We start from the raw sequence: 25,522 nt of genomic DNA, 5'->3' as shown, positions 1-25,522 counted from the left end.
ATGCAGAACACAAATGTCCACTGCATTGGACATTTGTGTGTGTTTTTTCTTTGCCGGAGTTCAAATTATTGCAGAAAAATAGCCCAAGTATACAAAAGACTAATGTCCACTAGAGCGGACATTTGTTTTGGTCTATTTTTTTGTCAGACTTAAAATAATTGCAGAAAAATAGCCCTAGTATGCAAAACACCAATGTCCACTAAAGTGGACATTTGTTTTTTGGTCTTTCTTAGAGTTAAAATAATTGCAGAAAAATAGCCCTAGTATACAAAACACTAATGTCCACTAAAGTGGACATTTGATTTTGTTATATATATTTTTTTGTCAGAGAGAAAATAATTGCAGAAAAAAAGCCCTCGTATGCAAAACACTAATGTCCACTAGAGTGGACATTTGTTTTTTGGTCTGTTTACTTTCTTAGAGTTAAATTTATTGCAGAAAAAAAGCCCCAGTATGCAGAACACTAATGTCCACTAGAGTGGACATTTGTTTTTTGGTCTGTTTTCTTTTCTGAGAGTTAACATTTTTGCAGAAAAAAAGGCCCTAGTATGCACAACACTAATGTCCAATACAATGGACATTTGATTTTGGTATATATTTTTTTTGTCAGAGTTAAAATAATTGCAAAAAAAAAGCCCTCTTATGCAAAACACTAATGTCCACTAGAGTGGACATTTGTTTTTTTTTGGTCTGTTTTCTTTCTTAGAGTTAAACATATTGATGAAAAAAAGCCCTTGTATGCAAAACACTAATGTCCACTACAATGGACATTTGTTTTTGGTATATATATTTTTTTGTCAGAGTTAAAATAATTGCAGAAAAAAAGCCCTCGTATGCAAAACACTAATGTCCACTAGAGTGGACATTTGTTGTTGTTTTTGTCTGTTTTCTTTCTTAGAGTTAAACATATTGCAGAAAAAAATGTGGACATTTGTTTTTTGGTCTATTTTCTTTTTTAAGGTTGAGTTACAAAATGAGTTTAAAAATAGTCATTTTATGCAAATTACAAATGTCCACTGCAGTGGACTCTGGCTCCCAGGTGTACCAACATCCATTACAGTGGCTGTTTTTTTTATTTTTTAGTCAATTTCTTCTGTCAGAGTTACACAATTTGTGTAAAAAAATACAGCCTTAGATGCAGAACACAAATGTCCACTGCACTGGACATTTGTGTGTGTTTTTTCTTTGCCGGAGTTATTATTGCAGAAAAATAGCCCAAGTATACAAAAGACTAATGTCCACTAGAGCGGACATTTGTTTTGGTCTATTTTTTGTCAGACTTAAAATAATTGCAGAAAAATAGCCCTAGTATGCAAAACACCAATGTCCACTAAAGTGGACATTTGTTTTTTGGTCTTTCTTAGAGTTAAAATTATTGCAGAAAAAAAGACCAAGTATACAAAACACTAATGTCCACTAAAGTGGACATTTAATTTTGGTATATATTTTTTTTGTCAGAGATCAAATAATTGCAGAAAAAAAGCCCTCGTATGCAAAACACTAATGTCCACTAGAGTGGACATTTGTTTTTTGGTCTTTCTTAGAGTTAAAATTATTGCAGAAAAAAAGACCTAGTATACAAAACACTAATGTCCACTAAAGTGGACATTTGATTTTGTTATATATTTTTTTTGTCAGAGATAAAATAATTGCAGAAAAAAAGCCCTCGTATGCAAAACACTAATGTCCACTAGAGTGGACATTTGTTTTTTGGTCTGTTTACTTTCTTAGAGTTACATTTATTGCAGAAAAAAAGCCCCAGTATGCAGAACACTAATGTCCACTAGAGTGGACATTTGTTTTTTGGTCTGTTTTCTTTTCTGAGAGTTAACATTTTTGCAGAAAAAAGCCCTAGTATGCACAACACTAATGTCCAATACAATGGACATTTGATTTTGGTATATATTTTTTTTGTCAGAGTTAAAATAATTGCAAAAAAAAGCCCTCTTATGCAAAACACTAATGTCCACTAGAGTGGACATTTGTTTTTTTTGGTCTGTTTTCTTTCTTAGAGTTAAACATATTGATGAAAAAAAGCCCTCGTATGCAAAACACTAATGTCCACTACAATGGACATTTGTTTTTGGTATATATATTTTTTTGTCAGAGTTAAAATAATTGCAGAAAAAAAGCCCTCGTATGCAAAACACTAATGTCCACTAGAGTGGACATTTGTTGTTTTTTTTGTCTGTTTTCTTTCTTAGAGTTAAACATATTGCAGAAAAAAATGTGGACATTTGTTTTTTGGTCTATTTTCTTTTTTAAGGTTGAGTTACAAAATGAGTTTAAAAATAGTCATGTTATGCAAATTACAAATGTCCACTGCAGTGGACTCTGGCTTCCAGGTGTACCAACGTCCATTACAGTGGCTGTTTTTTTTATTTTTTAGTCAATTTCTTCTGTCAGAGTTACACAATTTGTGTAAAAAAATACAGCCTTAGATGCAGAACACAAATGTCCACTGCACTGGACATTTGTGTGTGTTTTTTCTTTGCTGGAGTTCAAATTATTGCAGAAAAATAGCCCAAGTATACAAAAGACTAATGTCCACTAGAGCGGACATTTGTTTTGGTCTATTTTTTTGTCAGACTTAAAATAATTGCAGAAAAATAGCCCTAGTATGCAAAACACCAATGTCCACTAAAGTGGACATTTGTTTTTTGGTCTTTCTTAGAGTTAAAATTATTGCAGAAAAAAAGACCTAGTATACAAAACACTAATGTCCACTAAAGTGGACATTTGATTTTGTCATATATTTTTTTTGTCAGAGATAAAATAATTGCAGAAAAAAAGCCCTCGTATGCAAAACACTAATGTCCACTAGAGTGGACATTTGTTTTTTGGTCTGTTTTCTTTCTTAGAGTTAAATTTATTGCAGAAATAAAAGCCCTAGTATGCAGAACACTAATGTCCACTAGAGTGGACATTTGTTTTTTGGTCTGTTTTCTTTTCTGAGAGTTAACATTTTTGCAGAAAAAAAGCCCTAGTATGCACAACACTAATGTCCAATACAATGGACATTTGATTTTGGTATATATTTTTTTTTGTCAGAGTTAAAATAATTGCAAAAAAAAGCCCTTGTATGCAAAAACACTAATGTCCACTAGAGTGGACATGTGTTTTTTTTGGTCTGTTTTCTTTCTTAGAGTTAAAAGTATTGCAGAAAAAAAACCCTCGTATGCAAAACACTAATGTCCACTACAATGGACATCTGTTTTTGGTGTATATTTTTTGTCAGTTAAAATAATTGCAGAAAAAAAGCCCTCGTGCGCACAAAAATAATGTCCACTAGAGTGGACATTTGTTTTTTTGGTCTGTTTTCTTTCTTAGAGTTAAAAATATTGCAGAAAAAAAAGCTAGAGTATGCAAAACACTAATGTCCACTACAATGGACATTTGTTTTTTGGTGTATATTTTTTATCAGTTAAAATAATTGCAGAAAAAAAGCCCTCGTGTGCACAAAAATAATGTCCACTAGAGTGGACATTTGTTTTTTTGGTCTGTTTTCTTTCTTAGAGTTAAAAATATTGCAGAAAAAAAAGCCAGAGTATGCAAAACACTAATGTCCACTACAATGGACATTTGTTTTTGGTGTATATTTTTTGTCAGTTAAAATAATTGCAGAAAAAAAGCCCTCGTGTGCACAAAAATAATGTCCACTAGAGTGGACATGTGTTTTTTTTGGTCTGTTTTCTTTCTTAGAGTTAAAAGTATTGCAGAAAAAAAAACCTCGTATGCAAAACACTAATGTCCACTACAATGGACATTTGTTTTTGGTGTATATTTTTTGTCAGTTAAAATAATTGCAGAAAAAAAGCCCTCGTGCGCACAAAAATAATGTCCACTAGAGTGGACATTTGTTTTTTTGGGGTGTTTTCTTTCTTAGAGTTAAAAATATTGCAGAAAAAAAAGCTAGAGTATGCAAAACACTAATGTCCACTACAATGGACATTTGTTTTTTGGTGTATATTTTTTATCAGTTAAAATAATTGCAGAAAAAAAGCCCTCGTGTGCAAAACACTAATGTCCACTACAATGGACATTTGTTTTTGGTGTATATTTTTTGTCAGTTAAAATAATTGCAGAAAAAAAGCCCTCGTGCGCACAAAAATAATGTCCACTAGAGTGGACATTTGTTTTTTTGGTCTGTTTTCTTTCTTAGAGTTAAAAATATTGCAGAAAAAAAAGCCAGAGTATGCAAAACACTAATGTCCGCTACAATGGACATTTGTTTTTGGTGTATATTTTTTGTCAGTCTGCGATGAGATGGCGACTTGTCCAGGGTGTACCCCGCCTTCCGCCCGATTGTAGCTGAGATAGGCGCCAGCGCCCCCCGTGACCCCAAAAGGGAATAAGCGGTAGAAAATGGATGGATGGATGGATTTTTTGTCAGTTAAAATAATTGCAGAAAAAAAGCCCTCGTGTGCACAAAAATAATGTCCACTAAAGTGGACATTTGTTTTTTTGGTCTGTTTTCTTTCTTAGAGTTAAAAATATTGCAGAAAAAAAAGCCAGAGTATGCAAAACACTAATGTCCACTACAATGGACATTGGTTTTTTGGTCAATTTTCTTTTTCAAGGTTGAGTTAAAAATAGTCATGTTCTGCAAATTACAAATGTCCACTGTAGTGGACGTTGGCCTCCAGGTGTTTTTTTTGTGCATTTCTTTTGTCAGAGCTGCACAATTTGTGTAAAAAATCATGGCCTGCCATGCGGAACACAAATGTCCACTGCAGTGGACATCCTGGCCTTCTCTGTAGCCAGGGGAGCAAGCAGGGTCCACCCCGCAGACGTCCCAGTACTTAAGTCCAGGTGGTGTCCTCCTTGTCTCCCCGCCTGTGCAGTTCTCACGCGCTGACCTCGGACGTCAGCACCCTGGAGACGGCTCGAGCGGCGGAGTTCTTCCTCTCAGACGGACTGGTCATCACCGGCGCGTCCACGGGACAGGAAGCCGACCTCCAGGAGCTACGAGGTACGCTGAGTCTCTTCCCCGCCCACTTGTGGCCAGTCGCAGTAATGCAGGCTCCCAAATGTTCTATGGTTATCATCACTCTTTCACAATGAGGCCAAACAACTAGTTTACTTCATGTTTTGAAGTAAATGAAGCCAAGAGAAGTTTTTTTACTTTAATAATATTCTCCAAAATATATATTTTAGGGTGATAAAGTCACCAATTTATTTTAAGCATTCATCTTTGCATAATGTATTGTTTTTAATCCAATTATGTTTTTTTAATGATTGTATTAAATTAAGTCTAACATTATTTTTCACCATCACATTTACAAAATCAATTTATTTTATACTTATGTGTACTTTATGATAGTACTTATGTGTACTTTATGGTAGTATTTGTGTGTACTTTATGATATTATTTGTGTGTACTTTATGGTAGCAATTTTGTGTACTTTATGGTAGTATTTGTGTGTACTTTATGACATTATTTGTGTGTACTTAATGGTAGTACATTTGTGTACTTTATAGTATTTGTGTGTACTTGATGGTAGTGTGTACTTGATATTAGTACTTGTGTGTACTTTATGGTAGTATTTGTGTGTACTTGATGGTAGTGTGTACTTGATGTTAGTACTTGTGTGTACTTTATGGTAGTATTTGTGTGTACCTGATGGTAGTGTGTACCTGATGGTAGTACTTGTGTGTACTTGATGGTAGTACTTGTGTGTACTTGATGGTAGTATTAGTGTGTACTTGATGGTAGTGAGTACTTGATGGTAGTACTTGTGTGTACTAGATAGTATTTGTGTGTACTTGATGGTAGAACTTTCGTGTACTTTATGGTAGTATTTGTATGTACCTGATGGTAGCGTGTACTTGATGTTAGTACTCGTGTGTACTTGATGGTAGTACTTGTGTGTACTTGAGGTAGTATTAGTGTGTACCTAATGGTAGTGTGTACTTTATGGTAGTACTTGTGTGTACTTGATTGTATTTGTGTGTACGTGATGGTAGAACTTTCGTGTTCTTTATGGTAGTATTTGTGTGTACTTGACGGTAGAACTTTTGTGTACTTTATGGTAGTATTTGTGTGTACTTGATGGTTGTGTGTATTTGATGTTAGTACTTGTGCGTATTTGATGGTAGTACTTGTGTGTACTTTATGGTAGTATTTGTGTGTACTTCATGGTAAAGTGGACTTGATGGTAGTACTTGTGTACTTGATAGTATTTGTGTGTACTTGATGGTAGAACTTGTGTGTACTTGATAGTATTATTTGTGTGTACTTGATGGTAGTGTGTACTTGATGTTAGTACTTGATGTTAGTACTTGTGTGTACTTGATGGTAGTACTTGAGTGTACCTTATGGTAGTGTGCACTTGACGGTAGTACTTGTGTGTACTTGATGGTAGAATTTGTGTGTATTTGATGTTAGTATTAGTGTGTACTTGATGGTAGTGTGTACTTGATGGTAGTACTTGGGTGTAATTGATAGTATTTGTGTGCTTGATGGTAGAACTTGTGTGTACTTTATGGTAGTATTTGTGTGTACTTGATGGTAGAGTGTACTTGATGGTAGTGTGTAATTGATGGTAATACTTATGTGTACTTTATGGTAGTATTTGTGTGTACTTGATGGTAGTATTTGTGTGTACTTGATGGTAGTGTGTTCTTGATGGTAGTACTTGTGTGTACTTTATGGTAGTATTTGTGTGTACTTGATGGTAGTGTGTACTTGATGGTAGTAATTGTGTGCACTTGATGTTAGTACTTGTGTGTACTTTATGGTAGTATTTGTGTGTACTTGACGGCACTGTGTACTTGATGGTAGTACTTGTGTGTACTTTGTGTTAGTATTTTTGTGTACTTGATGGCAGTACTTGTGTGTACTTGATGGTAGTACTTGTGTGTACTCTATGGTAGTATTTGTGTGTACTTGATGGTAGTGTGTACTTGATGGTAGTACTTGTGTGTACTTGATAGTATTATTTGTGTGTACTTGATGGTAGTGTGTACTTGATGTTAGTACTTGATGTTAGTACTTGTGTGTACTTGATGGTAGTACTTGAGTGTACCTTATGGTAGTGTGCACTTGACGGTAGTACTTGTGTGTACTTGATGGTAGAATTTGTGTGTATTTGATGGTAGTATTAGTGTGTACTTGATGGTAGTGTGTACTTGATGGTAGTACTTGGGTGTAATTGATAGTATTTGTGTGCTTGATGGTAGAACTTGTGTGTACTTTATGGTAGTATTTGTGTGTACTTGATGGTAGAGTGTACTTGATGGTAGTGTGTAATTGATGGTAATACTTATGTGTACTTTATGGTAGTATTTGTGTGTACTTGATGGTAGTATTTGTGTGTACTTGATGGTAGTGTGTTCTTGATGGTAGTACTTGTGTGTACTTTATGGTAGTATTTGTGTGTACTTGATGGTAGTGTGTACTTGATGGTAGTAATTGTGTGCACTTGATGTTAGTACTTGTGTGTACTTTATGGTAGTATTTGTGTGTACTTGATGGCACTGTGTACTTGATGGTAGTACTTGTGTGTACTTTGTGTTAGTATTTTTGTGTACTTGATGGCAGTACTTGTGTGTACTTGATGGTAGTACTTGTGTGTACTCTATGGTAGTATTTGTGTGTACTTGATGGTAGTGTGTACTTGATGGTAGTACTTGTGTGTAGTTGATGGTAGTGCGTACTTGATGTTATTACTTGTGTGTACTTGATGTTAGTATTAGTGTGTACTTGATGGTAGTACTTGTGTGTACTTGATAGTATCTGTGTGTACTTGATGGTAGGACTTTTGTGTACTTTATGGTAGTATCTGTGTGTACTTGATGGTAGTATTAGTGTGTACTTGATGTTAGTGTGTACTGATGTTAGTACTATTGTGTACTTGATGGGAGTACTTATGTGTACTTGATGGTAGTGTTAGTGTGCACCTGATGGTAGTGTGTACTGATGTTAGTGCTTGTGTGTACTTAATGGTAGTGTTAGTGTGCACTTGATGATAGTGTGTACTGATGTTTGTACTTGTGTGTACTTACTGTTAGTGTTAGTGTGCACTTGATGATAGTGTGTACTGATGTTAGTACTTGTGTGTACTTGATGGTAGTGTTAGTGTGTACTTGATGGTAGTGTGTACTTGATGTTAGTACATGTGTGTACTTGATGGTAGTGTGTACTTGATGGTAGTACTTGTGTGTACTTGATAGTATTATTTGTGTGTACTTGATGGTAGTGTGTACTTGATGTTAGTACTTGATGTTAGTACTTGTGTGTACTTGATGGTAGTACTTGAGTGTACCTTATGGTAGTGTGCACTTGACGGTAGTACTTGTGTGTACTTGATGGTAGAATTTGTGTGTATTTGATGGTAGTATTAGTGTGTACTTGATGGTAGTGTGTACTTGATGGTAGTACTTGGGTGTAATTGATAGTATTTGTGTGCTTGATGGTAGAACTTGTGTGTACTTTATGGTAGTATTTGTGTGTACTTGATGGTAGAGTGTACTTGATGGTAGTGTGTAATTGATGGTAATACTTATGTGTACTTTATGGTAGTATTTGTGTGTACTTGATGGTAGTATTTGTGTGTACTTGATGGTAGTGTGTTCTTGATGGTAGTACTTGTGTGTACTTTATGGTAGTATTTGTGTGTACTTGATGGTAGTGTGTACTTGATGGTAGTAATTGTGTGCACTTGATGTTAGTACTTGTGTGTACTTTATGGTAGTATTTGTGTGTACTTGACGGCACTGTGTACTTGATGGTAGTACTTGTGTGTACTTTGTGTTAGTATTTTTGTGTACTTGATGGCAGTACTTGTGTGTACTTGATGGTAGTACTTGTGTGTACTCTATGGTAGTATTTGTGTGTACTTGATGGTAGTGTGTACTTGATGGTAGTACTTGTGTGTACTTGATAGTATTATTTGTGTGTACTTGATGGTAGTGTGTACTTGATGTTAGTACTTGATGTTAGTACTTGTGTGTACTTGATGGTAGTACTTGAGTGTACCTTATGGTAGTGTGCACTTGACGGTAGTACTTGTGTGTACTTGATGGTAGAATTTGTGTGTATTTGATGTTAGTATTAGTGTGTACTTGATGGTAGTGTGTACTTGATGGTAGTACTTGGGTGTAATTGATAGTATTTGTGTGCTTGATGGTAGAACTTGTGTGTACTTTATGGTAGTATTTGTGTGTACTTGATGGTAGAGTGTACTTGATGGTAGTGTGTAATTGATGGTAATACTTATGTGTACTTTATGGTAGTATTTGTGTGTACTTGATGGTAGTATTTGTGTGTACTTGATGGTAGTGTGTTCTTGATGGTAGTACTTGTGTGTACTTTATGGTAGTATTTGTGTGTACTTGATGGTAGTGTGTACTTGATGGTAGTAATTGTGTGCACTTGATGTTAGTACTTGTGTGTACTTTATGGTAGTATTTGTGTGTACTTGATGGCACTGTGTACTTGATGGTAGTATTTGTGTGTACTTGTTGGTAGTATTTGTGTGTACTTTATCATTATAGTTGTGTGTACTTTATGATAGCATTTGTGTGTACTTTATTATAGTACTTGTGTGTACTTAATGGTAGTATTTGTGTGTACTTTATGTGGTATTTTTTCGTACTTTATTATGATAGTAATTGTGTGTACTTTATGGTAGTATTTGTGTACTTTATGTAGGATTTGTGTGTACTTTATTATGATAGCACTTGTGTGTAATTTTTGGTAGTACTTGTGTGTACTTCATGGTAGTAGTTGTGTGTACTTTATGGTAGTATTTGTGTGTACTTTATCATGATGTTTGTGTGTACTTTATGAAAGTACTTGTGTGTACCTTATGACAGTATTTGTGTGCACTTTGATATTGTTTGTGTGCACTTTATGATAGTGTTTGTGTGTACTTTATGGTAGTATTTGTGTGTACTTTATCATGATATTAGTGTGTAATTTATGATAGTATTTGTGTGTACTTTATGGTAGTATTTGTGTAATTTTTGGTAGTACTTGTGTGTACTTGATAGTATTTGTGTACTTTTTGGTAGTATTTGTGTGTACTTTATTGTAGTACTTTTGTGTACTTTATCATAGAAAGTGTGTGTTCTTTATGGTAGTATTTGTGTGCTTTATGGTGGTATTTGTGTGTACTTTATGATATTTGTGTGTACTTTATGGTAGTATTTGTGCGTACTTTATCATGATATTTGTGTGTACTTTATATTTGTGTGTACTTTATGATAGTACTTGTGTGTTCTTTATGCAGTAGTTGTGTGTACTTTATTATGATAGTAATTTTATGTACTTTATGGTAGTATGTGTGTGTACTTTATGTAGCATTTGTGTGTACTTTACAGCAGTATGTGTGTGTACTTTATGGTAGTATTTATGTGTACTTTATGGTAGTATTTGTGTGTACTTTATGATAATATTTGTGTGTACTTTATGATAGTACTTGTGTGTACTTTGATAGTATTTGTGTGTACTTTATGGTAGTACAATGTTGGTACTTCATCATAGTACTTTTGTGTACTTAATGACAGTATTTGTGTGCACTTTTTGATATTATTTGTCTGTACTTCATGGTAGTATTTGTGTGTACTTTATGTAGTATTTGCGTGTACTTGATGGTAGTAGATTGTACTTTATCATAGTACTTGTGTGTGCCTTATGACAGTATTTGTGTGCACTTTATAGTATTTGTGTGTACTTTATGGTAGTATTCGTGTGTACTTTATCATATGAGTGTGTACTTTATGATAGTATTTGTGTGTACTTTATGATAGTATTTGTTTGTACTTTATAGTATGTGTGTAGTTTTTGGTAGTACTTGTGTACTTTATTGTAGTTCTTTTGTGTACTTTATCATAGTATGTGTGTTCTTTATGGTAGTATGTGTGCTTTATGGTATTTGTGTGTACTTTATATTTGTGTGTACTTTATGGTAGTATTTGTGCGTACTTTATCATATGTGTGTGTACTTTATAGTCGTCCTTGTGTACTTAATCATAGTATTTGTGTACTTTACAATAGTACTTGTGTGTACTTAATCATAGTATGTGTGTGTACTATAGGATAGTACTTGTGTGTACTTTATATTTGTGTGTACTTTATAGTCGTACTTGTGTGTACTTAATCATAGTATGTGTGTACTATATGATAGTACTTGTGTGTACTTTATATTTGTGTGTACTTTATAGTCTTACTTGTGTGTACTTAATCATAGTATGTGTGTGTACTATGATAGTACTTGTGTGTACTTTATATTTGTGTGTACTTTATAGTCGTACTTGTGTGTACTTAATCATAGTATTTGTGTGTACTATATGATAGTACTTGTGTGTACTTTATATTTGTGTGTACTTTATAGTCGTACTTGTGTGTACTTAATCATAGTATGTGTGTACTATATGATAATACTTGTGTGTACTTTACATTTGTGTGTACTTTATAGTCGTACTTGTGTGTACTTAATCATAGTATGTGTGTGTACTATATGATAGTACTTGTGTGTACTTTATATTTGTGTGTACTTTATAATCGTACTTGTGTGTACTTAATCATAGTATGTGTGTGTACTATATGATAGTACTTGTGTGTACTTAATCATAGTATATGTGTGTACTATATGATAGTACTTGTGTGTACTTTATTTGTGTGTACTTTATAGTCGTACTTGTGTGTACTTAATCATAGTATGTGTGTACTATATGATAGTACTTGTGTGTACTTTATATTTGTGTGTACTTTATAGTCGTCCTTGTGTGTACTTAATCATAGTATGTGTGTGTACTATATGATAGTACTTGTGTGTACTTTATATTTGTGTGTACTTTAGTCGTACTTGTGTGTACTTCATCATAGTATGTGTGTACTATATGATAGTACTTGTGTGTACTTTATATTTGTGTGTACTTTATAGTCGTCCTTGTGTGTACTTAATCATAGTATGTGTGTGTACTATATGATAGTACTTGTGTGTACTTTATATTTGTGTGTACTTTATAGTCGTACTTGTGTGTACTTTATATTTGTGTGTACTTTATAGTCGTCCTTGTGTGTACTTAATCATAGTATGTGTGTGTACTATATGATAGTACTTGTGTGTACTTTATATTTGTGTGTACTTTATAGTAGTCCTTGTGTGTACTTAATCATAGTATTTGTGTACTATATGATAGTACTTGTGTGTACTTTATATTTGTGTGTACTTTATAGTCGTCCTTGTGTGTACTTAATCATAGTATGTGTGTGTACTATATGATAGTACTTGTGTGTACTTTATATTTGTGTGTACTTTATAGTCGTACTTGTGTGTACTTAATCATAGTATGTGTGTGTACTATATGATAGTACTTGTGTGTACTTTATATTTGTGTGTACTTTATAGTCGTACTTGTGTGTACTTAATCATAGTATGTGTGTGTACTATATGATAGTACTTGTGTGTACTTAATCATAGTATATGTGTGTACTATATGATAGTACTTGTGTGTACTTTATATTTGTGTGTACTTTATAGTCGTACTTGTGTGTACTTAATCATAGTATGTGTGTGTACTATATGATAGTACTTGTGTGCACTTTATATTTGTGTGTACTTTAGTCGTACTTGTGTGTACTTAATCATAGTATGTGTGTGTACTATATGATAGTACTTGTGTGTACTTTATATTTGTGTGTACTTTATAGTCGTACTTGTGTGTACTTAATCATAGTATGTGTGTACTATATGATAGTACTTGTGTGTACTTTATATTTGCGTGTACTTTATAGTCGTACTTGTGTGTACTTAATCATAGTATGTGTGTGTACTATATGATAGTACTTGTGTGTACTTTATATTTGTGTGTACTTTATAGTTGTCCTTGTGTGTACTTAATCATAGTGTGTGTGTGTACTATATGATAGTACTTGTGTGTACTTTATATTTGTGTGTACTTTAGTCGTACTTGTGTGTACTTAATCATAGTATGTGTGTGTACTATATGATAGTACTTGTGTGTGCTTTATATTTGTGTGTACTTTATAGTCGTACTTGTGTGTACTTAATCATAGTATGTGTGTACTATATGATAGTACTTGTGTGTACTTTATATTTGTGTGTACTTTATAGTCGTACTTGTGTGTACTTAATCATAGTATGTGTGTACTATATGATAGTACTTGTGTGTACTTTATATTTGTGTGTACTTTATAGTCGTACTTGTGTGTACTTAATCATAGTATGTGTGTACTATATGATAGTACTTGTGTGTACTTTATATTTGTGTGTACTTTGTAGTCGTACTTGTGTGTACTTAATCATAGTATGTGTGTGTACTATATGATAGTACTTGTGTGTACTTTATATTTGTGTGTACTTTATAGTCGTACTTGTGTGTACTTAATCATAGTATGTGTATACTATATGATAGTACTTGTGTGTACTTTATATTTGTGTGTACTTTGTAGTCGTACTTGTGTGTACTTAATCATAGTATGTGGGTGTACTATATGATAGTACTTGTGTGCACTTTATATTTGTGTGTACTTTATGGTAGTATTTGTGCGTACTTTATCATATTTGTGTGTACTTTATAGTCGTCCTTGTGTGTACTTAATCATAGTATTTGTGTACTATATGATAGTACTTGTGTGTACTTTATATTTGTGTGTACTTTATAGTCGTACTTGTGTGTACTTAATCATAGTATGTGTGTACTATATGATAGTACTTGTGTGTACTTTATATTTGTGTGTACTTTGTAGTCGTACTTGTGTGTACTTAATCATAGTATGTGTGTACTATATGATAGTACTTGTGTGTACTTTATATTTGTGTGTACTTTGTAGTCGTACTTGTGTGTACTTAATCATAGTATGTGTGTGTACTATATGATAGTACTTGTGTGTACTTTATATTTGTGTGTACTTAATCATAGTATGTGTGTGTACTATATGATAGTACTTGTGTGCACTTTATATTTGTGTGTACTTTATGGTAGTATTTGTGCGTACTTTATCATATGTGTGTGTACTTTATAGTCGTCCTTGTGTACTTAATCATAGTATTTGTGTACTTTACAATAGTACTTGTGTGTACTTAATTTTAGTACTTGTGTGTACTAAAATATTTCTATCATATAGTGTGTACTATATGATAGTACTTGTGTGTACTTTAGTCGTACTTGTGTGTACTTAATCATAGTATGTGTGTACTATATGATAGTACTTGTGTGTACTTTATATTTGTGTGTACTTTGTAGTCGTACTTGTGTGTACTTAATCATAGTATGTGTGTGTACTATATGATAGTACTTGTGTGCACTTTATATTTGTGTGTACTTTGTGGTAGTATTTGTGCGTACTTTATCATATTTGTGTGTACTTTATAGTCGTCCTTGTGTGTACTTAATCATAGTATTTGTGTACTATATGATAGTACTTGTGTGTACTTTATATTTGTGTGTACTTTATAGTCGTCCTTGTGTGTACTTAATCATAGTATGTGTGTACTATATAATAGTACTTGTGTGTACTTTATATTTGTGTGTACTTTGTAGTCGTACTTGTGTGTACTTAATCATAGTATGTGTGTGTACTATATGATAGTACTTGTGTGCACTTTATATTTGTGTGTACTTTATAGTCGTCCTTGTGTGTACTTAATCATAGTATGTGTGTACTATATAATAGTACTTGTGTGTACTTTATATTTGTGTGTACTTTGTAGTCGTACTTGTGTGTACTTAATCATAGTATGTGTGTACTTAATCATAGTATGTGTGTACTATATGATAGTACTTGTGTGTACTTTATATTTGTGTGTACTTTATAGTCGTACTTGTGTGTACTTTATATTTGTGTGTACTTTATAGTCGTACTTGTGTGTACTTAATCATAGTATGTGTGTACTATATGATAGTACTTGTGTGTACTTTATATTTGTGTGTACTTTATAGTCGTACTTGTGTGTACTTAATCATAGTATTTGTGTGTACTATATGATAGTTCTTGTGTGTACTTTATATTTGTGAGTACTTTATAGTCGTACTTGTGTGTACTTAATCATAGTATTTGTGTGTACTATATGATAGTACTTGTGTGTACTTAATCATAGTATTTGTGTGTACTATATGATAGTACTTGTGTGTACTTTATATTTGTGTGTACTTTATAGTCGTACTTGTGTGTACTTAATCATAGTATATGTGTGTACTATATGATAGTACTTGTGTGTACTTTATATTTGTGTGTACTTTATAGTCGTACTTGTGTGTACTTAATCATAGTATGTGTGTGTACTATATGATAGTACTTGTGTGTACTTAATCATAGTATGTGTGTGTACTTTATGATAGTACTTGTGTGTACTTGCTGCTAGCGAGCGCACAAAGACGCGTCTCTCAGAGAGCAAAAGTGTATTGTCGATGTGATAAATAGACACAAATAGAAAAGATTATTTACACCAGCAAACAGGAAGTAAGTTAAATGTAAAACTTATTTTGAAGGCACATCCACGTCACTTCCTGTCTAAAGTTTCCACTCCGGACGGCTTGAGGGCGGCTTCAGTAGTTGTAGAGGCGCTGGCTGGGCTGCTTGTAGCGTCTCTCCGCCGGCGAGCAGCGCGCCTTGATCAGGTTCTGCCTGGCGAGGGCGCCGCGGCTCAGCTTCTTGCGCTCGGCCCGCTGGAGGCGGAGCATCTGCACGTCCACGGGCAGCGGGACGCCCCACGCCGCCAGACGCCAGGAGATGTGCCTCCTCACCTCCACGGGCCTGCGGGAGGAGGGGGGACACGCTCAGACACGCCCTCTGGTGGTCATTGAACGCAACATCGGCCTATATAAAGGTTTCTCCTGTCCCACTGAGTAGGGAGGAGGAGCGTGACGTCACCTCGGAGAGTTCTCCTCATCTTCGTCCGAGCCGTCCTCCTCTTCCTCGGCGCCACTCATCCGGCGTCTCATCTGGTAGACGGACATGCTGGGGTGCTCGATCAGCAGGTTCTCCAGGGGGTCCGCGTCCGGCGCCGACGTCAGGGGCCCGTTATCTGTCACAGGAACATCTTGAGCATAATGTTCTTTTTAATATCAGCATTTTTTGCTCATTTTACAAATATTAGCATCAATTTTTTTGTCCTTTGGCAAATGATACCCGTTAGCTTTTTTTTTCAAGTTAAAGTTGTATGTATAATAATAATAATGATAATAGATTTTATTTGTAAAAAAAAATCAGTTTACGTTGAGCAAACAACCTCAAAGTGCCACAGTGTAAAAAATAGTAATAATAATAATAATAATAATAATAAAAATATGGGTTTTTAAGCCTTTTTTAAAAGCGTTTACAGTCTGAGGTGCCCTCAGGTGGTCAGGGAGAGCGTTCCACAGCCTGGGAGCAGCGGAGTAACTTACAACTTAAAGTTAGTGTTAGCATGCTAGCATTTTAAACACGTTTTAAAAAAAAAAAAGGTACATTGTGATATATTTTGGTACTTAAATCATGTGAGTTAGCATTTTAGAATGCTAATATTAGCATTTTCTAGCTAATTTACCGGGTATACACCTCAGTGTCATATTTCGGTGTTTCACTAATGCTAATAACTAAGTATGCTAACATTCGCAATCTAGCTTTTTTAGCAGGTATAAACCTCAGTGTCATATTTTGATATTTAACTAATGCTAACTATAAGCATACTGACACTAGAATGCTAACTTTTTTGCCCGTTTTGCAGGATGAGGTGGTGACTTGTCAGGGTGTACCCCGCCTTCGCCCGAATGCAGCTGAGATAGGCTCCAGCACCCCCGCCACCCTGAAAAAGGGCTAAGCGGTAGAAATGGATGGATGGATTTTTGCTCATTTTACAAGTATTAGCATCAATTATTTAGTTGTTTGGCAAATGATACCCGTTAGCTTTTTTGCCAAGTTAATGTTGTATGTATAATAATAATAATAATAATAATAATAGATTTTATTTGTAAAAAAAATCAGTTTACGTTGAGCAAACAACCTCAAAGTGCCACAGTGTAAAAAATAGTAATAATAATAATAATAATAAAAATAAATAAAATATAGAACTAGAAACAGCTCAATAGCTAGAACCAGCATGCATGTCTATAAAAAGGCTTTTTTTTTTTTAAAAAGATGGGTTTTTAAGCCTTTTTTAAAAGCGTTTACAGTCTGAGGTGCCCTCAGGTGGTCAGGGAGAGCGTTCCACAGCCTGGGAGCAGCGGAGTAACTTACAACTTAAAGTTAGTGTTAGCATGCTAGCATTTTAAACACGTTTAAAAAAAAAAAAAGGTACATTGTAATATATTTTGGTACTTAAATCATGTGAGTTAGCATTTTAGAACGCTAATATTAGCATTTTCTAGCTAATTTACCGGGTATACACCACAGTGTCATATTTCGGTGTTTCACTAATCCTAATAACTAAGTATGCTAACATTCGCAATCTAGCTTGTTTAGCAGGTATAAACCTCAGTGTCATATTTTGATATTTAACTAATGCTAACTATAAGCATACTGACACTAGAATGCTAACTTTTTTGCCCGTTTTGCAGGATGAGGTGGTGACTTCTCAGGGTGTACCCCGCCTTCGCCCGAATGCAGCTAATATAGGCTCCAGCACCCCCGCCACCCTGAAAAAGGGCTAAGCGGTAGAAATGGACGGATGGATTTTTACTCATTTTACAAGTATTAGCATAAATTATTTTGTTGTTTGGCAAATGATACCCGTTAGCTTTTTTGCCTAGTTAATAATAATAATAATAATAATAGATTTTATTTGTAAAAAAAAGCACTTTATGTTGAGCAAACAACCTCAAAGTGCCACAGTGTAAAAAATAGTAATAATAATAATAATAATAAAAATAAATAAAATATAGAACTAGAAACAGCTCAATAGCTAGAACCAGCATGCATGTCTATAAAAAGGCTTTTTTTTTTTTAAAGATGGGTTTTTAAGCCTTTTTTAAAAGCGTTTACAGTCTGAGGTGCCCTCAGGTGGTCAGGGAGAGCGTTCCACAGACTGGGAGCAGCGGAGTGACTTACAACTTAAAGTTAGCGTTAGCACGCTAGCATTTTAAACATGTTTTTTTAAAAAAAAGGTACACTCTGATATATTTTGGTACTTAAAGCAAGTGAGTTAGTATTTTAAAATGCTAATATTAGCATTTTCTAGGTAATTTACCGGGAATACACCTCAGCGTCATATTTCGGTGTTTCTCTAATGCTAACTAAGTATGCTAACATTCGCAATCTAGATTTTTTAGCAGGTATAAACCTCGGTGTCATATTTTCATATTTAACTAATGCTAACTATAAGCATACTGACACTAGAATGCTAACTTTTTTGTCCGTTTTGCAGGATGAGGTGGCGACTTAACAGGGTGTACCCCGCCTTCCGCCCGAATGCAGCTGAGATAGGCTCCAGCACCCCCGCCACCCTGAAAAAGGGCTAAGCGGTAGAAAATAGAAGGATGGATTTTTGCTTATTTTACAAGTATTAGCATCAATTATTTTGTTGTTTGGCAAATGATACCCGTTAGCTTTTTTTTCAAGTTAATGTTGTATGTATAATAATAATAATAATAATAATAGATTTTATTTGTAAAAAAAAGCACTTTATGTTGAGCAAACAACCTCAAAGCGCCACAGTGTAAAAAATTGTAATAATAATAATAGATAATAAAAATAAATGAAATATAAAACTAGAAACAGCTCAATAGCTAGAACCAGCATGCATGTCTATAAAAAGGTTTTTTTTTTTTTTTTTTTTAAAGATGGGTTTTTAAGCCTTTTTTAAAAGCGTTTACAGTCTGAGGTGCCCTCAGGTGGTCAGGGAGAGCGTTCCACAGACTGGGAGCAGCGGAGTGACTCACAACTTAAAGTTAGCGTTAGCACGCTAGCATTTTAAACACGTTTTTTTAAAAAAAAGGTACACTCTGATATATTTTGGTACTTAAAGCAAGTGAGTTAGTATTTTAAAATGCTAATATTAGCATTTTCTAGGTAATTTACCGGGAATACACCTCAGCGTCATATTTCGGTGTTTCTCTAATGCTAACTAAGTATGCTAACATTCGCAATCTAGATTTTTTAGCAGGTATAAACTTTGGTGCCATATTTTCATATTTAACTAATGCTAACTATAAGCATACTAACAGTAGAATGCTAACTTTTTTGCCCGTTTTGCAGGATGAGGTGGCGACTTGTCAGGGTGCACCCCGCCTTTGCCCGAATGCAGCTGAGATAGGCTCCAGCACCCCCGCGACCCCGAAAAAGGGCTAAGCGGTAGAAAATGGATGGATGGATTTTTGCTTATTTTACAAGTACGTGCATCAATTATTTTGTTGTTTGGCAAATGATACCTGTTAGCTTTTTTTTCAAGTTAATGTTGTATGTATAATAATAATAATAATAATAGATTTTATTTGTAAAAAAAAGCACTTTATGTTGAGCAAACAACCTCAAAGTGCCACAGTGTAAAAAATTGTAATAATAATAATAGATAATAAAAATAAATAAAATATAAAACTAGAAACAGCCCAATAGCTAGAACCAGCATGCATATCTATAAAAAGGCTTTTTTTTTTCCTTTTTTTTTTTTTAAAAGATGGGTTTTTAAGCCTTTTTTAAAAGCATCCACAGTCTGAGGTGCCCTCAGGTGGTCAGGGAGAGCGTTCCACAGCCTGGGAGCAGCGGAGTAACTTACAACTTAAAGTTAGCGTTAGCACGCTAGCATTTTCAACACGTTTTTTTTTTTAAAGGTACACTATGATATATTTTGGTACTTAAAGCAAGTGAGTTAGCATTTTAAAATGCTAAAATTAGCATTTTCTAGCTAATTTACCGGGAATACACCTCAGCGTCATATTTCGGTGTTTCTCTAATGCTAACTAAGTATGCTAACATTCGCAATCTAGATTTTTTAGCAGGTATAAACTTTGGTGCCATATTTTCATATTTAACTAATGCTAACTATAAGCATACTAACAGTAGAATGCTAACTTTTTTGCCCGTTTTGCAGGATGAGGTGGTGACTTGTCAGGGTGTACCCCGCCTTTGCCCGAATGCAGCTGAGATAGGCTCCAGCACCCCCGCGACCCCGAAAAAGGGCTAAGCGGTAGAAAATGGATGGATGGATTTTTGCCTATTTTACAAGTACGTGCATCAATTATTTTGTTGTTTGGCAAATGATACCTGTTAGCTTTTTTTTCAAGTGAATGTTGTATGTATAATAATAATAATAGATTTTATTTGTAAAAAAAGCACAATATGTTGAGCAAACAACCTCAAAGTGCCACAGTGTAAAAAATAGTAACAATAATAATAATACTAGATGATAAAAATAAATACAATATAAAACTAGAAACAGCCCAATAGCTAGAACCAGCATGCATGTCTATAAAAATACTTTTTTTTTTTAAAAGATGGGTTTTGACGCCTTTTTTAAAAGCGTCCACAGTCTGAGGTGCCCTCAGGTGGTCAGGGAGAGCGTTCCACAGACTGGGAGCAGCGGAGTCACTTACAACTTAAAGTTAGTGTTAGCATGCTAGCATTTTAAACACGTTTTTTTTTTTTCAAAAAGGTACACTGATGTATTTTGGTACTTAAAGCAAGTGAGTTAGCATTTTAAAATGCTAATATTAGCATTTTCTAGCTAATTTACCGGAGTACACCTCAGCGTCATATTTCGGTGTTTTTCTAATGCTAACTAAGTATGCTAACATTCGTAATCTAGCTTTTTTAGCAGGTATAAACCTCAGTGTCATATTTTGATATTTAACTAATGCTAACTATCAGCATGCTAACACTAGAATGGCAGCTTTTTTGCTCATTTTGCAGGATGAGGTGGCGACTTGTCCAGGGTGTACGCTTCCTACCGCCCGAATGCAACTGAGATAGGCTCCAGCACCCCCGCAACCCCGAAAAAGAGACAAGCGGTAGAAAAATGGATGGATTTTTGCTCATTTTACAAGTATTAGCATCAATTATTTTGTCGTTTGGAAAATGATGCCCGTTAGCATATTAGCTTTTTTTTCAAGTCAATTTTATATGCATAAGTTACTTACAACTTAAGGCTAGCGTTACCATGCTAGCATTTTAAACACGTTTTTTTAAAAAGGTACACAGTGATATATTTTGGTACTTAAAGGCCTACTGAAGTGAGATTTTCTTATTTAAACGGGGATAGCAGGTCCATTCTATGTGTCATACTTGACCATTTCGCGATATTGCCATATTTTTGCTGAAAGGATTTAGTAGAGAACATCGACGATAAAGTTCCCAACTTTTGGTCGCTAATAAAAAAGCCTTGCCTGTACCGGAAGTAGCAGACGATGTGCGTGTGACGTCACGGGTTGTAGGGCTCCTCACATCTGAACATTGTTTATAATCATAGCCTCCAGCAGCAAGAGCTATTCCGACCGAGAAAGCGACAATTTCCCCATTAATTTGAGCGAGGATGAAATATTTGTGGATGAGGAAAGTTAGAGTGAGGCACTGAAAAAAAAAAAAAAAAAAAGCGACTGCTCCGAGCGGCGGCAGTTGTAGCGTTTCAGATGTAATTAGACACATTTACTAGGATAATTCTGGAAAATCCCTTATCTGCTTATTGTTTTAATAGTGAAGTAAAGTGAAGTGAATTATATTTATATAGCGCTTTTTCTCTCGTGACTCAAAGCGCTTTACATGGTGAAACCCTATATCTAAGTTACATTCAAACCAGTGTGTTTGGCACTGGGAGCAGGTGGGTAAAGTGTCTTGCCCAAAGACACATCGGCAGTGACTATGTTGGCAGAAGCGGGAATCGAACCTGCAACCCTCAAGTTGCTGGCACGGCCACTCTACCAACCGAACTAAACCGGTTGGTAGAGTGTTTTAGTGAGATTGTAAAGTCATACCTGAAAGTCGGATGGCTGCGGTGAACGCCAGTGTCTCAGAAAGAAGCCAATGGAGGAGCCAAGATCACAGATGCCTTTTTGACAGCTACAAGAGGTCCCCCATAATCCACTGAAGTCTCCGGTAAGAGCCGACTTAATATCACAATTTTCCCATCCAAAAACTTGCTGGTTGACGTAGAGAAACATGTTCGCTTGACCGTTCTGCGTTAACGCTTCACAACAAAGAAACACCGGCTGTGTTTCGGTTGCTAAAGGCAGCTGCAATCCACCGCTTTCCACCAACAACATTCTTCTTTGACGTCTCCATTATTAATTGAACAAATTGCAAAAGATTCAGCAACACAGATGTCCAAACTTCTGTGTAATTATGCGAGGGAAAGAGACGACTTTTAGCCGTGTGTGGTGCTGGGCTAATATGTCTGCTACAACCCGAGACGTCACAAACGTTTTCAACAAGAAACTCCGCGGGAAATTTTAAATTGTAATTTAGTAAACTAAAAAGGCCTTATTGGCATGTGTTGCAATGTTAATATTTCATCATTGATATATAAACTATCAGACTGCGTTAACTGTAAGCATGCTATTGTTAGCATGCTACTGTTAGCATGCTACTTGGTGCTAACTGACCTGGCAGATTAACCAGCACCCATCCGCCCTCCTCAGACTCCAGCAGATCCTCCAGAACGTCATCGCTGGCCTCGTAGTCGCCACCGCCGCCGCCGCCGAGCAGGTGGGAGAGGATCTTGCCAATCATCGTCACGGCAACCTATGAGACAGATGTGTTCAAATGTTTGTCCTGCTTTTTACGATAAAATACATTCCAAGAACATGAAGCTTTATTTGTGTCTTCATTACGAAAATAAACTGAATTTATGTAACTTATGTTTTTACTTAAAATGTTATTGAATAAAAAATTTTAATACAGTGTTCCAAAATTAAGTGTTGAGTAAATTTAGTCTATACAGTGTATACAAAAAATCTATGTAAAAAAAAAAAAATTAGTCCAAACAATTTAATTTGAAGCAACATTATTTTTGTTACATGATTTTGTTTTAACACAGAATCTTTATACAATTATTTTTCTGCACTGCATTTTTTTATTTATCGTCTCTTTTTTACACTGAATTTTTATACAATGATTTTTCCTGCTGTGGATTTTTTTTACAGTGAATTTTTCCGCACTGGATTTTTTGTTTTTTTTTTACACTGAATTTGTATACAATTATTTTTTTCTGCACAGATTTTTTAAAATGATTTTTTCTGCACTGCATTTTTGTGTTTATTTTTATTTTTTTGGGACGGCGTGGCGCAGTGGAAGAGTGGCCGTGCGCAACCCGAGGGTCCCTGGTTCAAATCCCACCTAGTACCAACCTCGTCACGTCCGTTGTGTCCTGAGCAAGACACTTCACCCTTGCTCCTGATGGGTGCTGGTTGGCGCCTTGCATGGCAGCTCCCTCCATCAGTGTGTGAATGTGTGTGTGAATGGGTAAATGTGGAAGTAGTGTCAAAGCACTTTGAGTACCTTGAAGGTAGAAAAGCGCTATACAAGTACAACCCATTTATCCATCCATCCATCCATTTTCTACCGCTTATTCCCTTTCGGGGTCGCGGGGGGCGCTGGCGCCTATCTCAGCTACAATCGGGCGGAAAAGTACAACCCATTTATCATTTATTTATTTATTTTTGTTTACACTGAATTTGTACACTAACTTTTTTCTGCTTTTGATTTTTTAAATGAATTTTTCTGCACTGTATTTTTTATTTCTTTTTTTTTTTTTACACTGAATTTGTACACAATGATTTTTTCTGCACTGGATTTGATTTACAATCATTTTTTTCAGCACTGAATTTTTGTATTTATTGTTTTTTTAATTTTTTATTAATTTGTATAAGATTACTTTTTCTGCACTGATTTTTTTAGTTTTTGCTTTTTTTTTACACTGAATTGTTACACAAATTTCTCTGCACTTTTTTTTTTACAATGAATTTTTATACAATATTTTTTTCTGAACTACGTTTATTTTTTTAAATAAATTTTTCTGCACTGGATTTTCCACGTATAGTTTATTTTTTTACACTGAATTTGTATACAATTATTTTTTTCTGCTCTGTATTTTTTTTAAATGAATTTTACGATTTTTTTCTGCACTGCATTTTTTTTTACACTGAATTTTCATAAAACTTTTTTCTGCACTGGACTTTTATTTACATTGAATTTTTCTGCACAATTTTTTTTATTTATAGTTTTTTTTTTACATTGAATTGTTATACAATTATTATTTTTTTCTGCACTGAATTATTATTTTTTTTAATTTTTTTAAACTGAAATGTTATACAATTATTTTTTCTGCACTGGATTTTTTTTTTACAATGACTTTTTCTGCACTGAATTATTTATAGTTATTTTTTTGCACTGAAATTTTATACGATAATTTTTTCTCCACTGGATTTTTTTTTTTACAATGAATTTTTCAGCATTTTTTTTGTATTTAATGTTTTTTTTTTTACACTTAAGTTTTCTACACTTCATTTTTTATTTAATGTTTTTTTTTTACACTGAAGTTTTCTACATTTATTTTTTCTGCACCGGATTTTTTTTTTTTACAACAAATTTTTCTGCACTGAATTTTTGTATTTATTGTGTGTTTTTTGTTTTTTTACTTTGAATTTGTATACAATATTTTTTTCTGCACTGGAGTTTTTTTTACACTGAATATTTGTATTTTTTTATTTAATTTTTCTGCACAAAATTGTCATACACTATTTCTTTTCGAATGTTTTTTTCCCCACTGAATTTTAAAACTCTGTTTTAAAACATTGACTTTTCAAACACACAAGCTTTGCTAAAATAAATGTATTTAAACAATTGTCAGCATTACTTTACTTTACCATGAATTGATTAACGTAAACAAGTTGAAAAACTTATTCGGGTGTTACCATTTAGTGGTCAATTGTACGGAATATGTACTGTACTGTGCAATCTACTAATAAAAGTTTCAATCAATCAATCAAAACTTGTAAAAAAAAAAAAAGAAAATATTTGGTATTTAAGACACACAAGAAGCAATAAAGATCAATCGCAATTGTTACAACTGTCGCCCCCTTGTGGCCGTGCAGGGCAACTCTCGCCCGTTTGGACCTGTCAGCTGCCTCTCTTATGACGTCACAGTGACGTAACCGAGTTTAAAAACAGAGCACGTATGGCTGATGATGCACAGATGTGATATAATGCCTAGATCTGTGTTTACCACTCAAGCAAGTTCCTAAACATAATAATGTCAACATCGATGCATATTATTGAGATTTAATTGTCAAGACGTCACATTAAAAATATTTTCTGTCCAAAAAAACCCCGAATAAATAAAGTTTTATTTGGTTATTTTACGACCTCTAGGGTTGACTTGTCCTTGGCAGCAGCAATATGACGTCACAGGACAAAAAGACAAAGATCAGCGGCTGATATGTATAATTACATTCAAACAGATTAAATATGTTTCGTCGTGATCGGGTTTTTTTAAACTGACCTGATAAATCCAAATGTCTAGTCTTCTAGTCGGGGCGAGGTCGTCGAGCTGTTGATGCTGCGGATTTGTTTTGATGAGGGGCTTGTTTACCAGTCCTCCCCGCGTCCTCATACGTCACTAAGACGCGCCCACAAAGGCGGAGCCGG

General features: G+C 34.6%; 2 protein-coding genes across 3 annotated transcripts in view; one reads left to right on the top strand and one right to left on the bottom strand.

The window, feature by feature from the left end:
- The window catches only part of zgc:162297 (uncharacterized protein LOC555865 homolog), a 27,504-nt gene extending 4,819 nt beyond the window's left edge, over nt 1–22,685 (top strand). The window contains exons 5-6 of one of the 2 annotated variants that reach the window (XM_061893407.1): nt 4,845–4,972; nt 20,795–22,685. In XM_061893407.1, the coding sequence (XP_061749391.1) occupies nt 4,845–4,972; nt 20,795–20,799 (133 nt within the window). In that variant the 3' untranslated portion in view covers nt 20,800–22,685. Of the gene's footprint in view, nt 1–4,844; nt 4,973–20,774 lie in introns of both variants that reach the window. The other variant, XM_061893405.1, reaches the window with a different exon arrangement.
- On the bottom strand, nt 15,358–25,522 carry si:ch211-260e23.9 (uncharacterized protein LOC555795 homolog). The gene is made up of 4 exons (XM_061893417.1): nt 25,377–25,522; nt 22,480–22,618; nt 15,845–15,998; nt 15,358–15,727 (listed from the first exon to the last, which is right to left on the bottom strand). Exons 1-4 carry the CDS (start codon nt 25,485–25,487, stop codon nt 15,520–15,522), a joined length of 612 nt encoding a protein of 203 aa, XP_061749401.1. The 5' UTR covers nt 25,488–25,522; the 3' UTR covers nt 15,358–15,519.

This window comes from Nerophis ophidion, linkage group LG02 (assembly GCF_033978795.1).
Source record: "Nerophis ophidion isolate RoL-2023_Sa linkage group LG02, RoL_Noph_v1.0, whole genome shotgun sequence".
Lineage (NCBI taxonomy): Eukaryota > Metazoa > Chordata > Actinopteri > Syngnathiformes > Syngnathidae > Nerophis > Nerophis ophidion.
The sequence above is the reverse complement of the archived record's forward strand: the minus strand, read 5'-3'. Positions and strand labels throughout refer to the sequence as shown.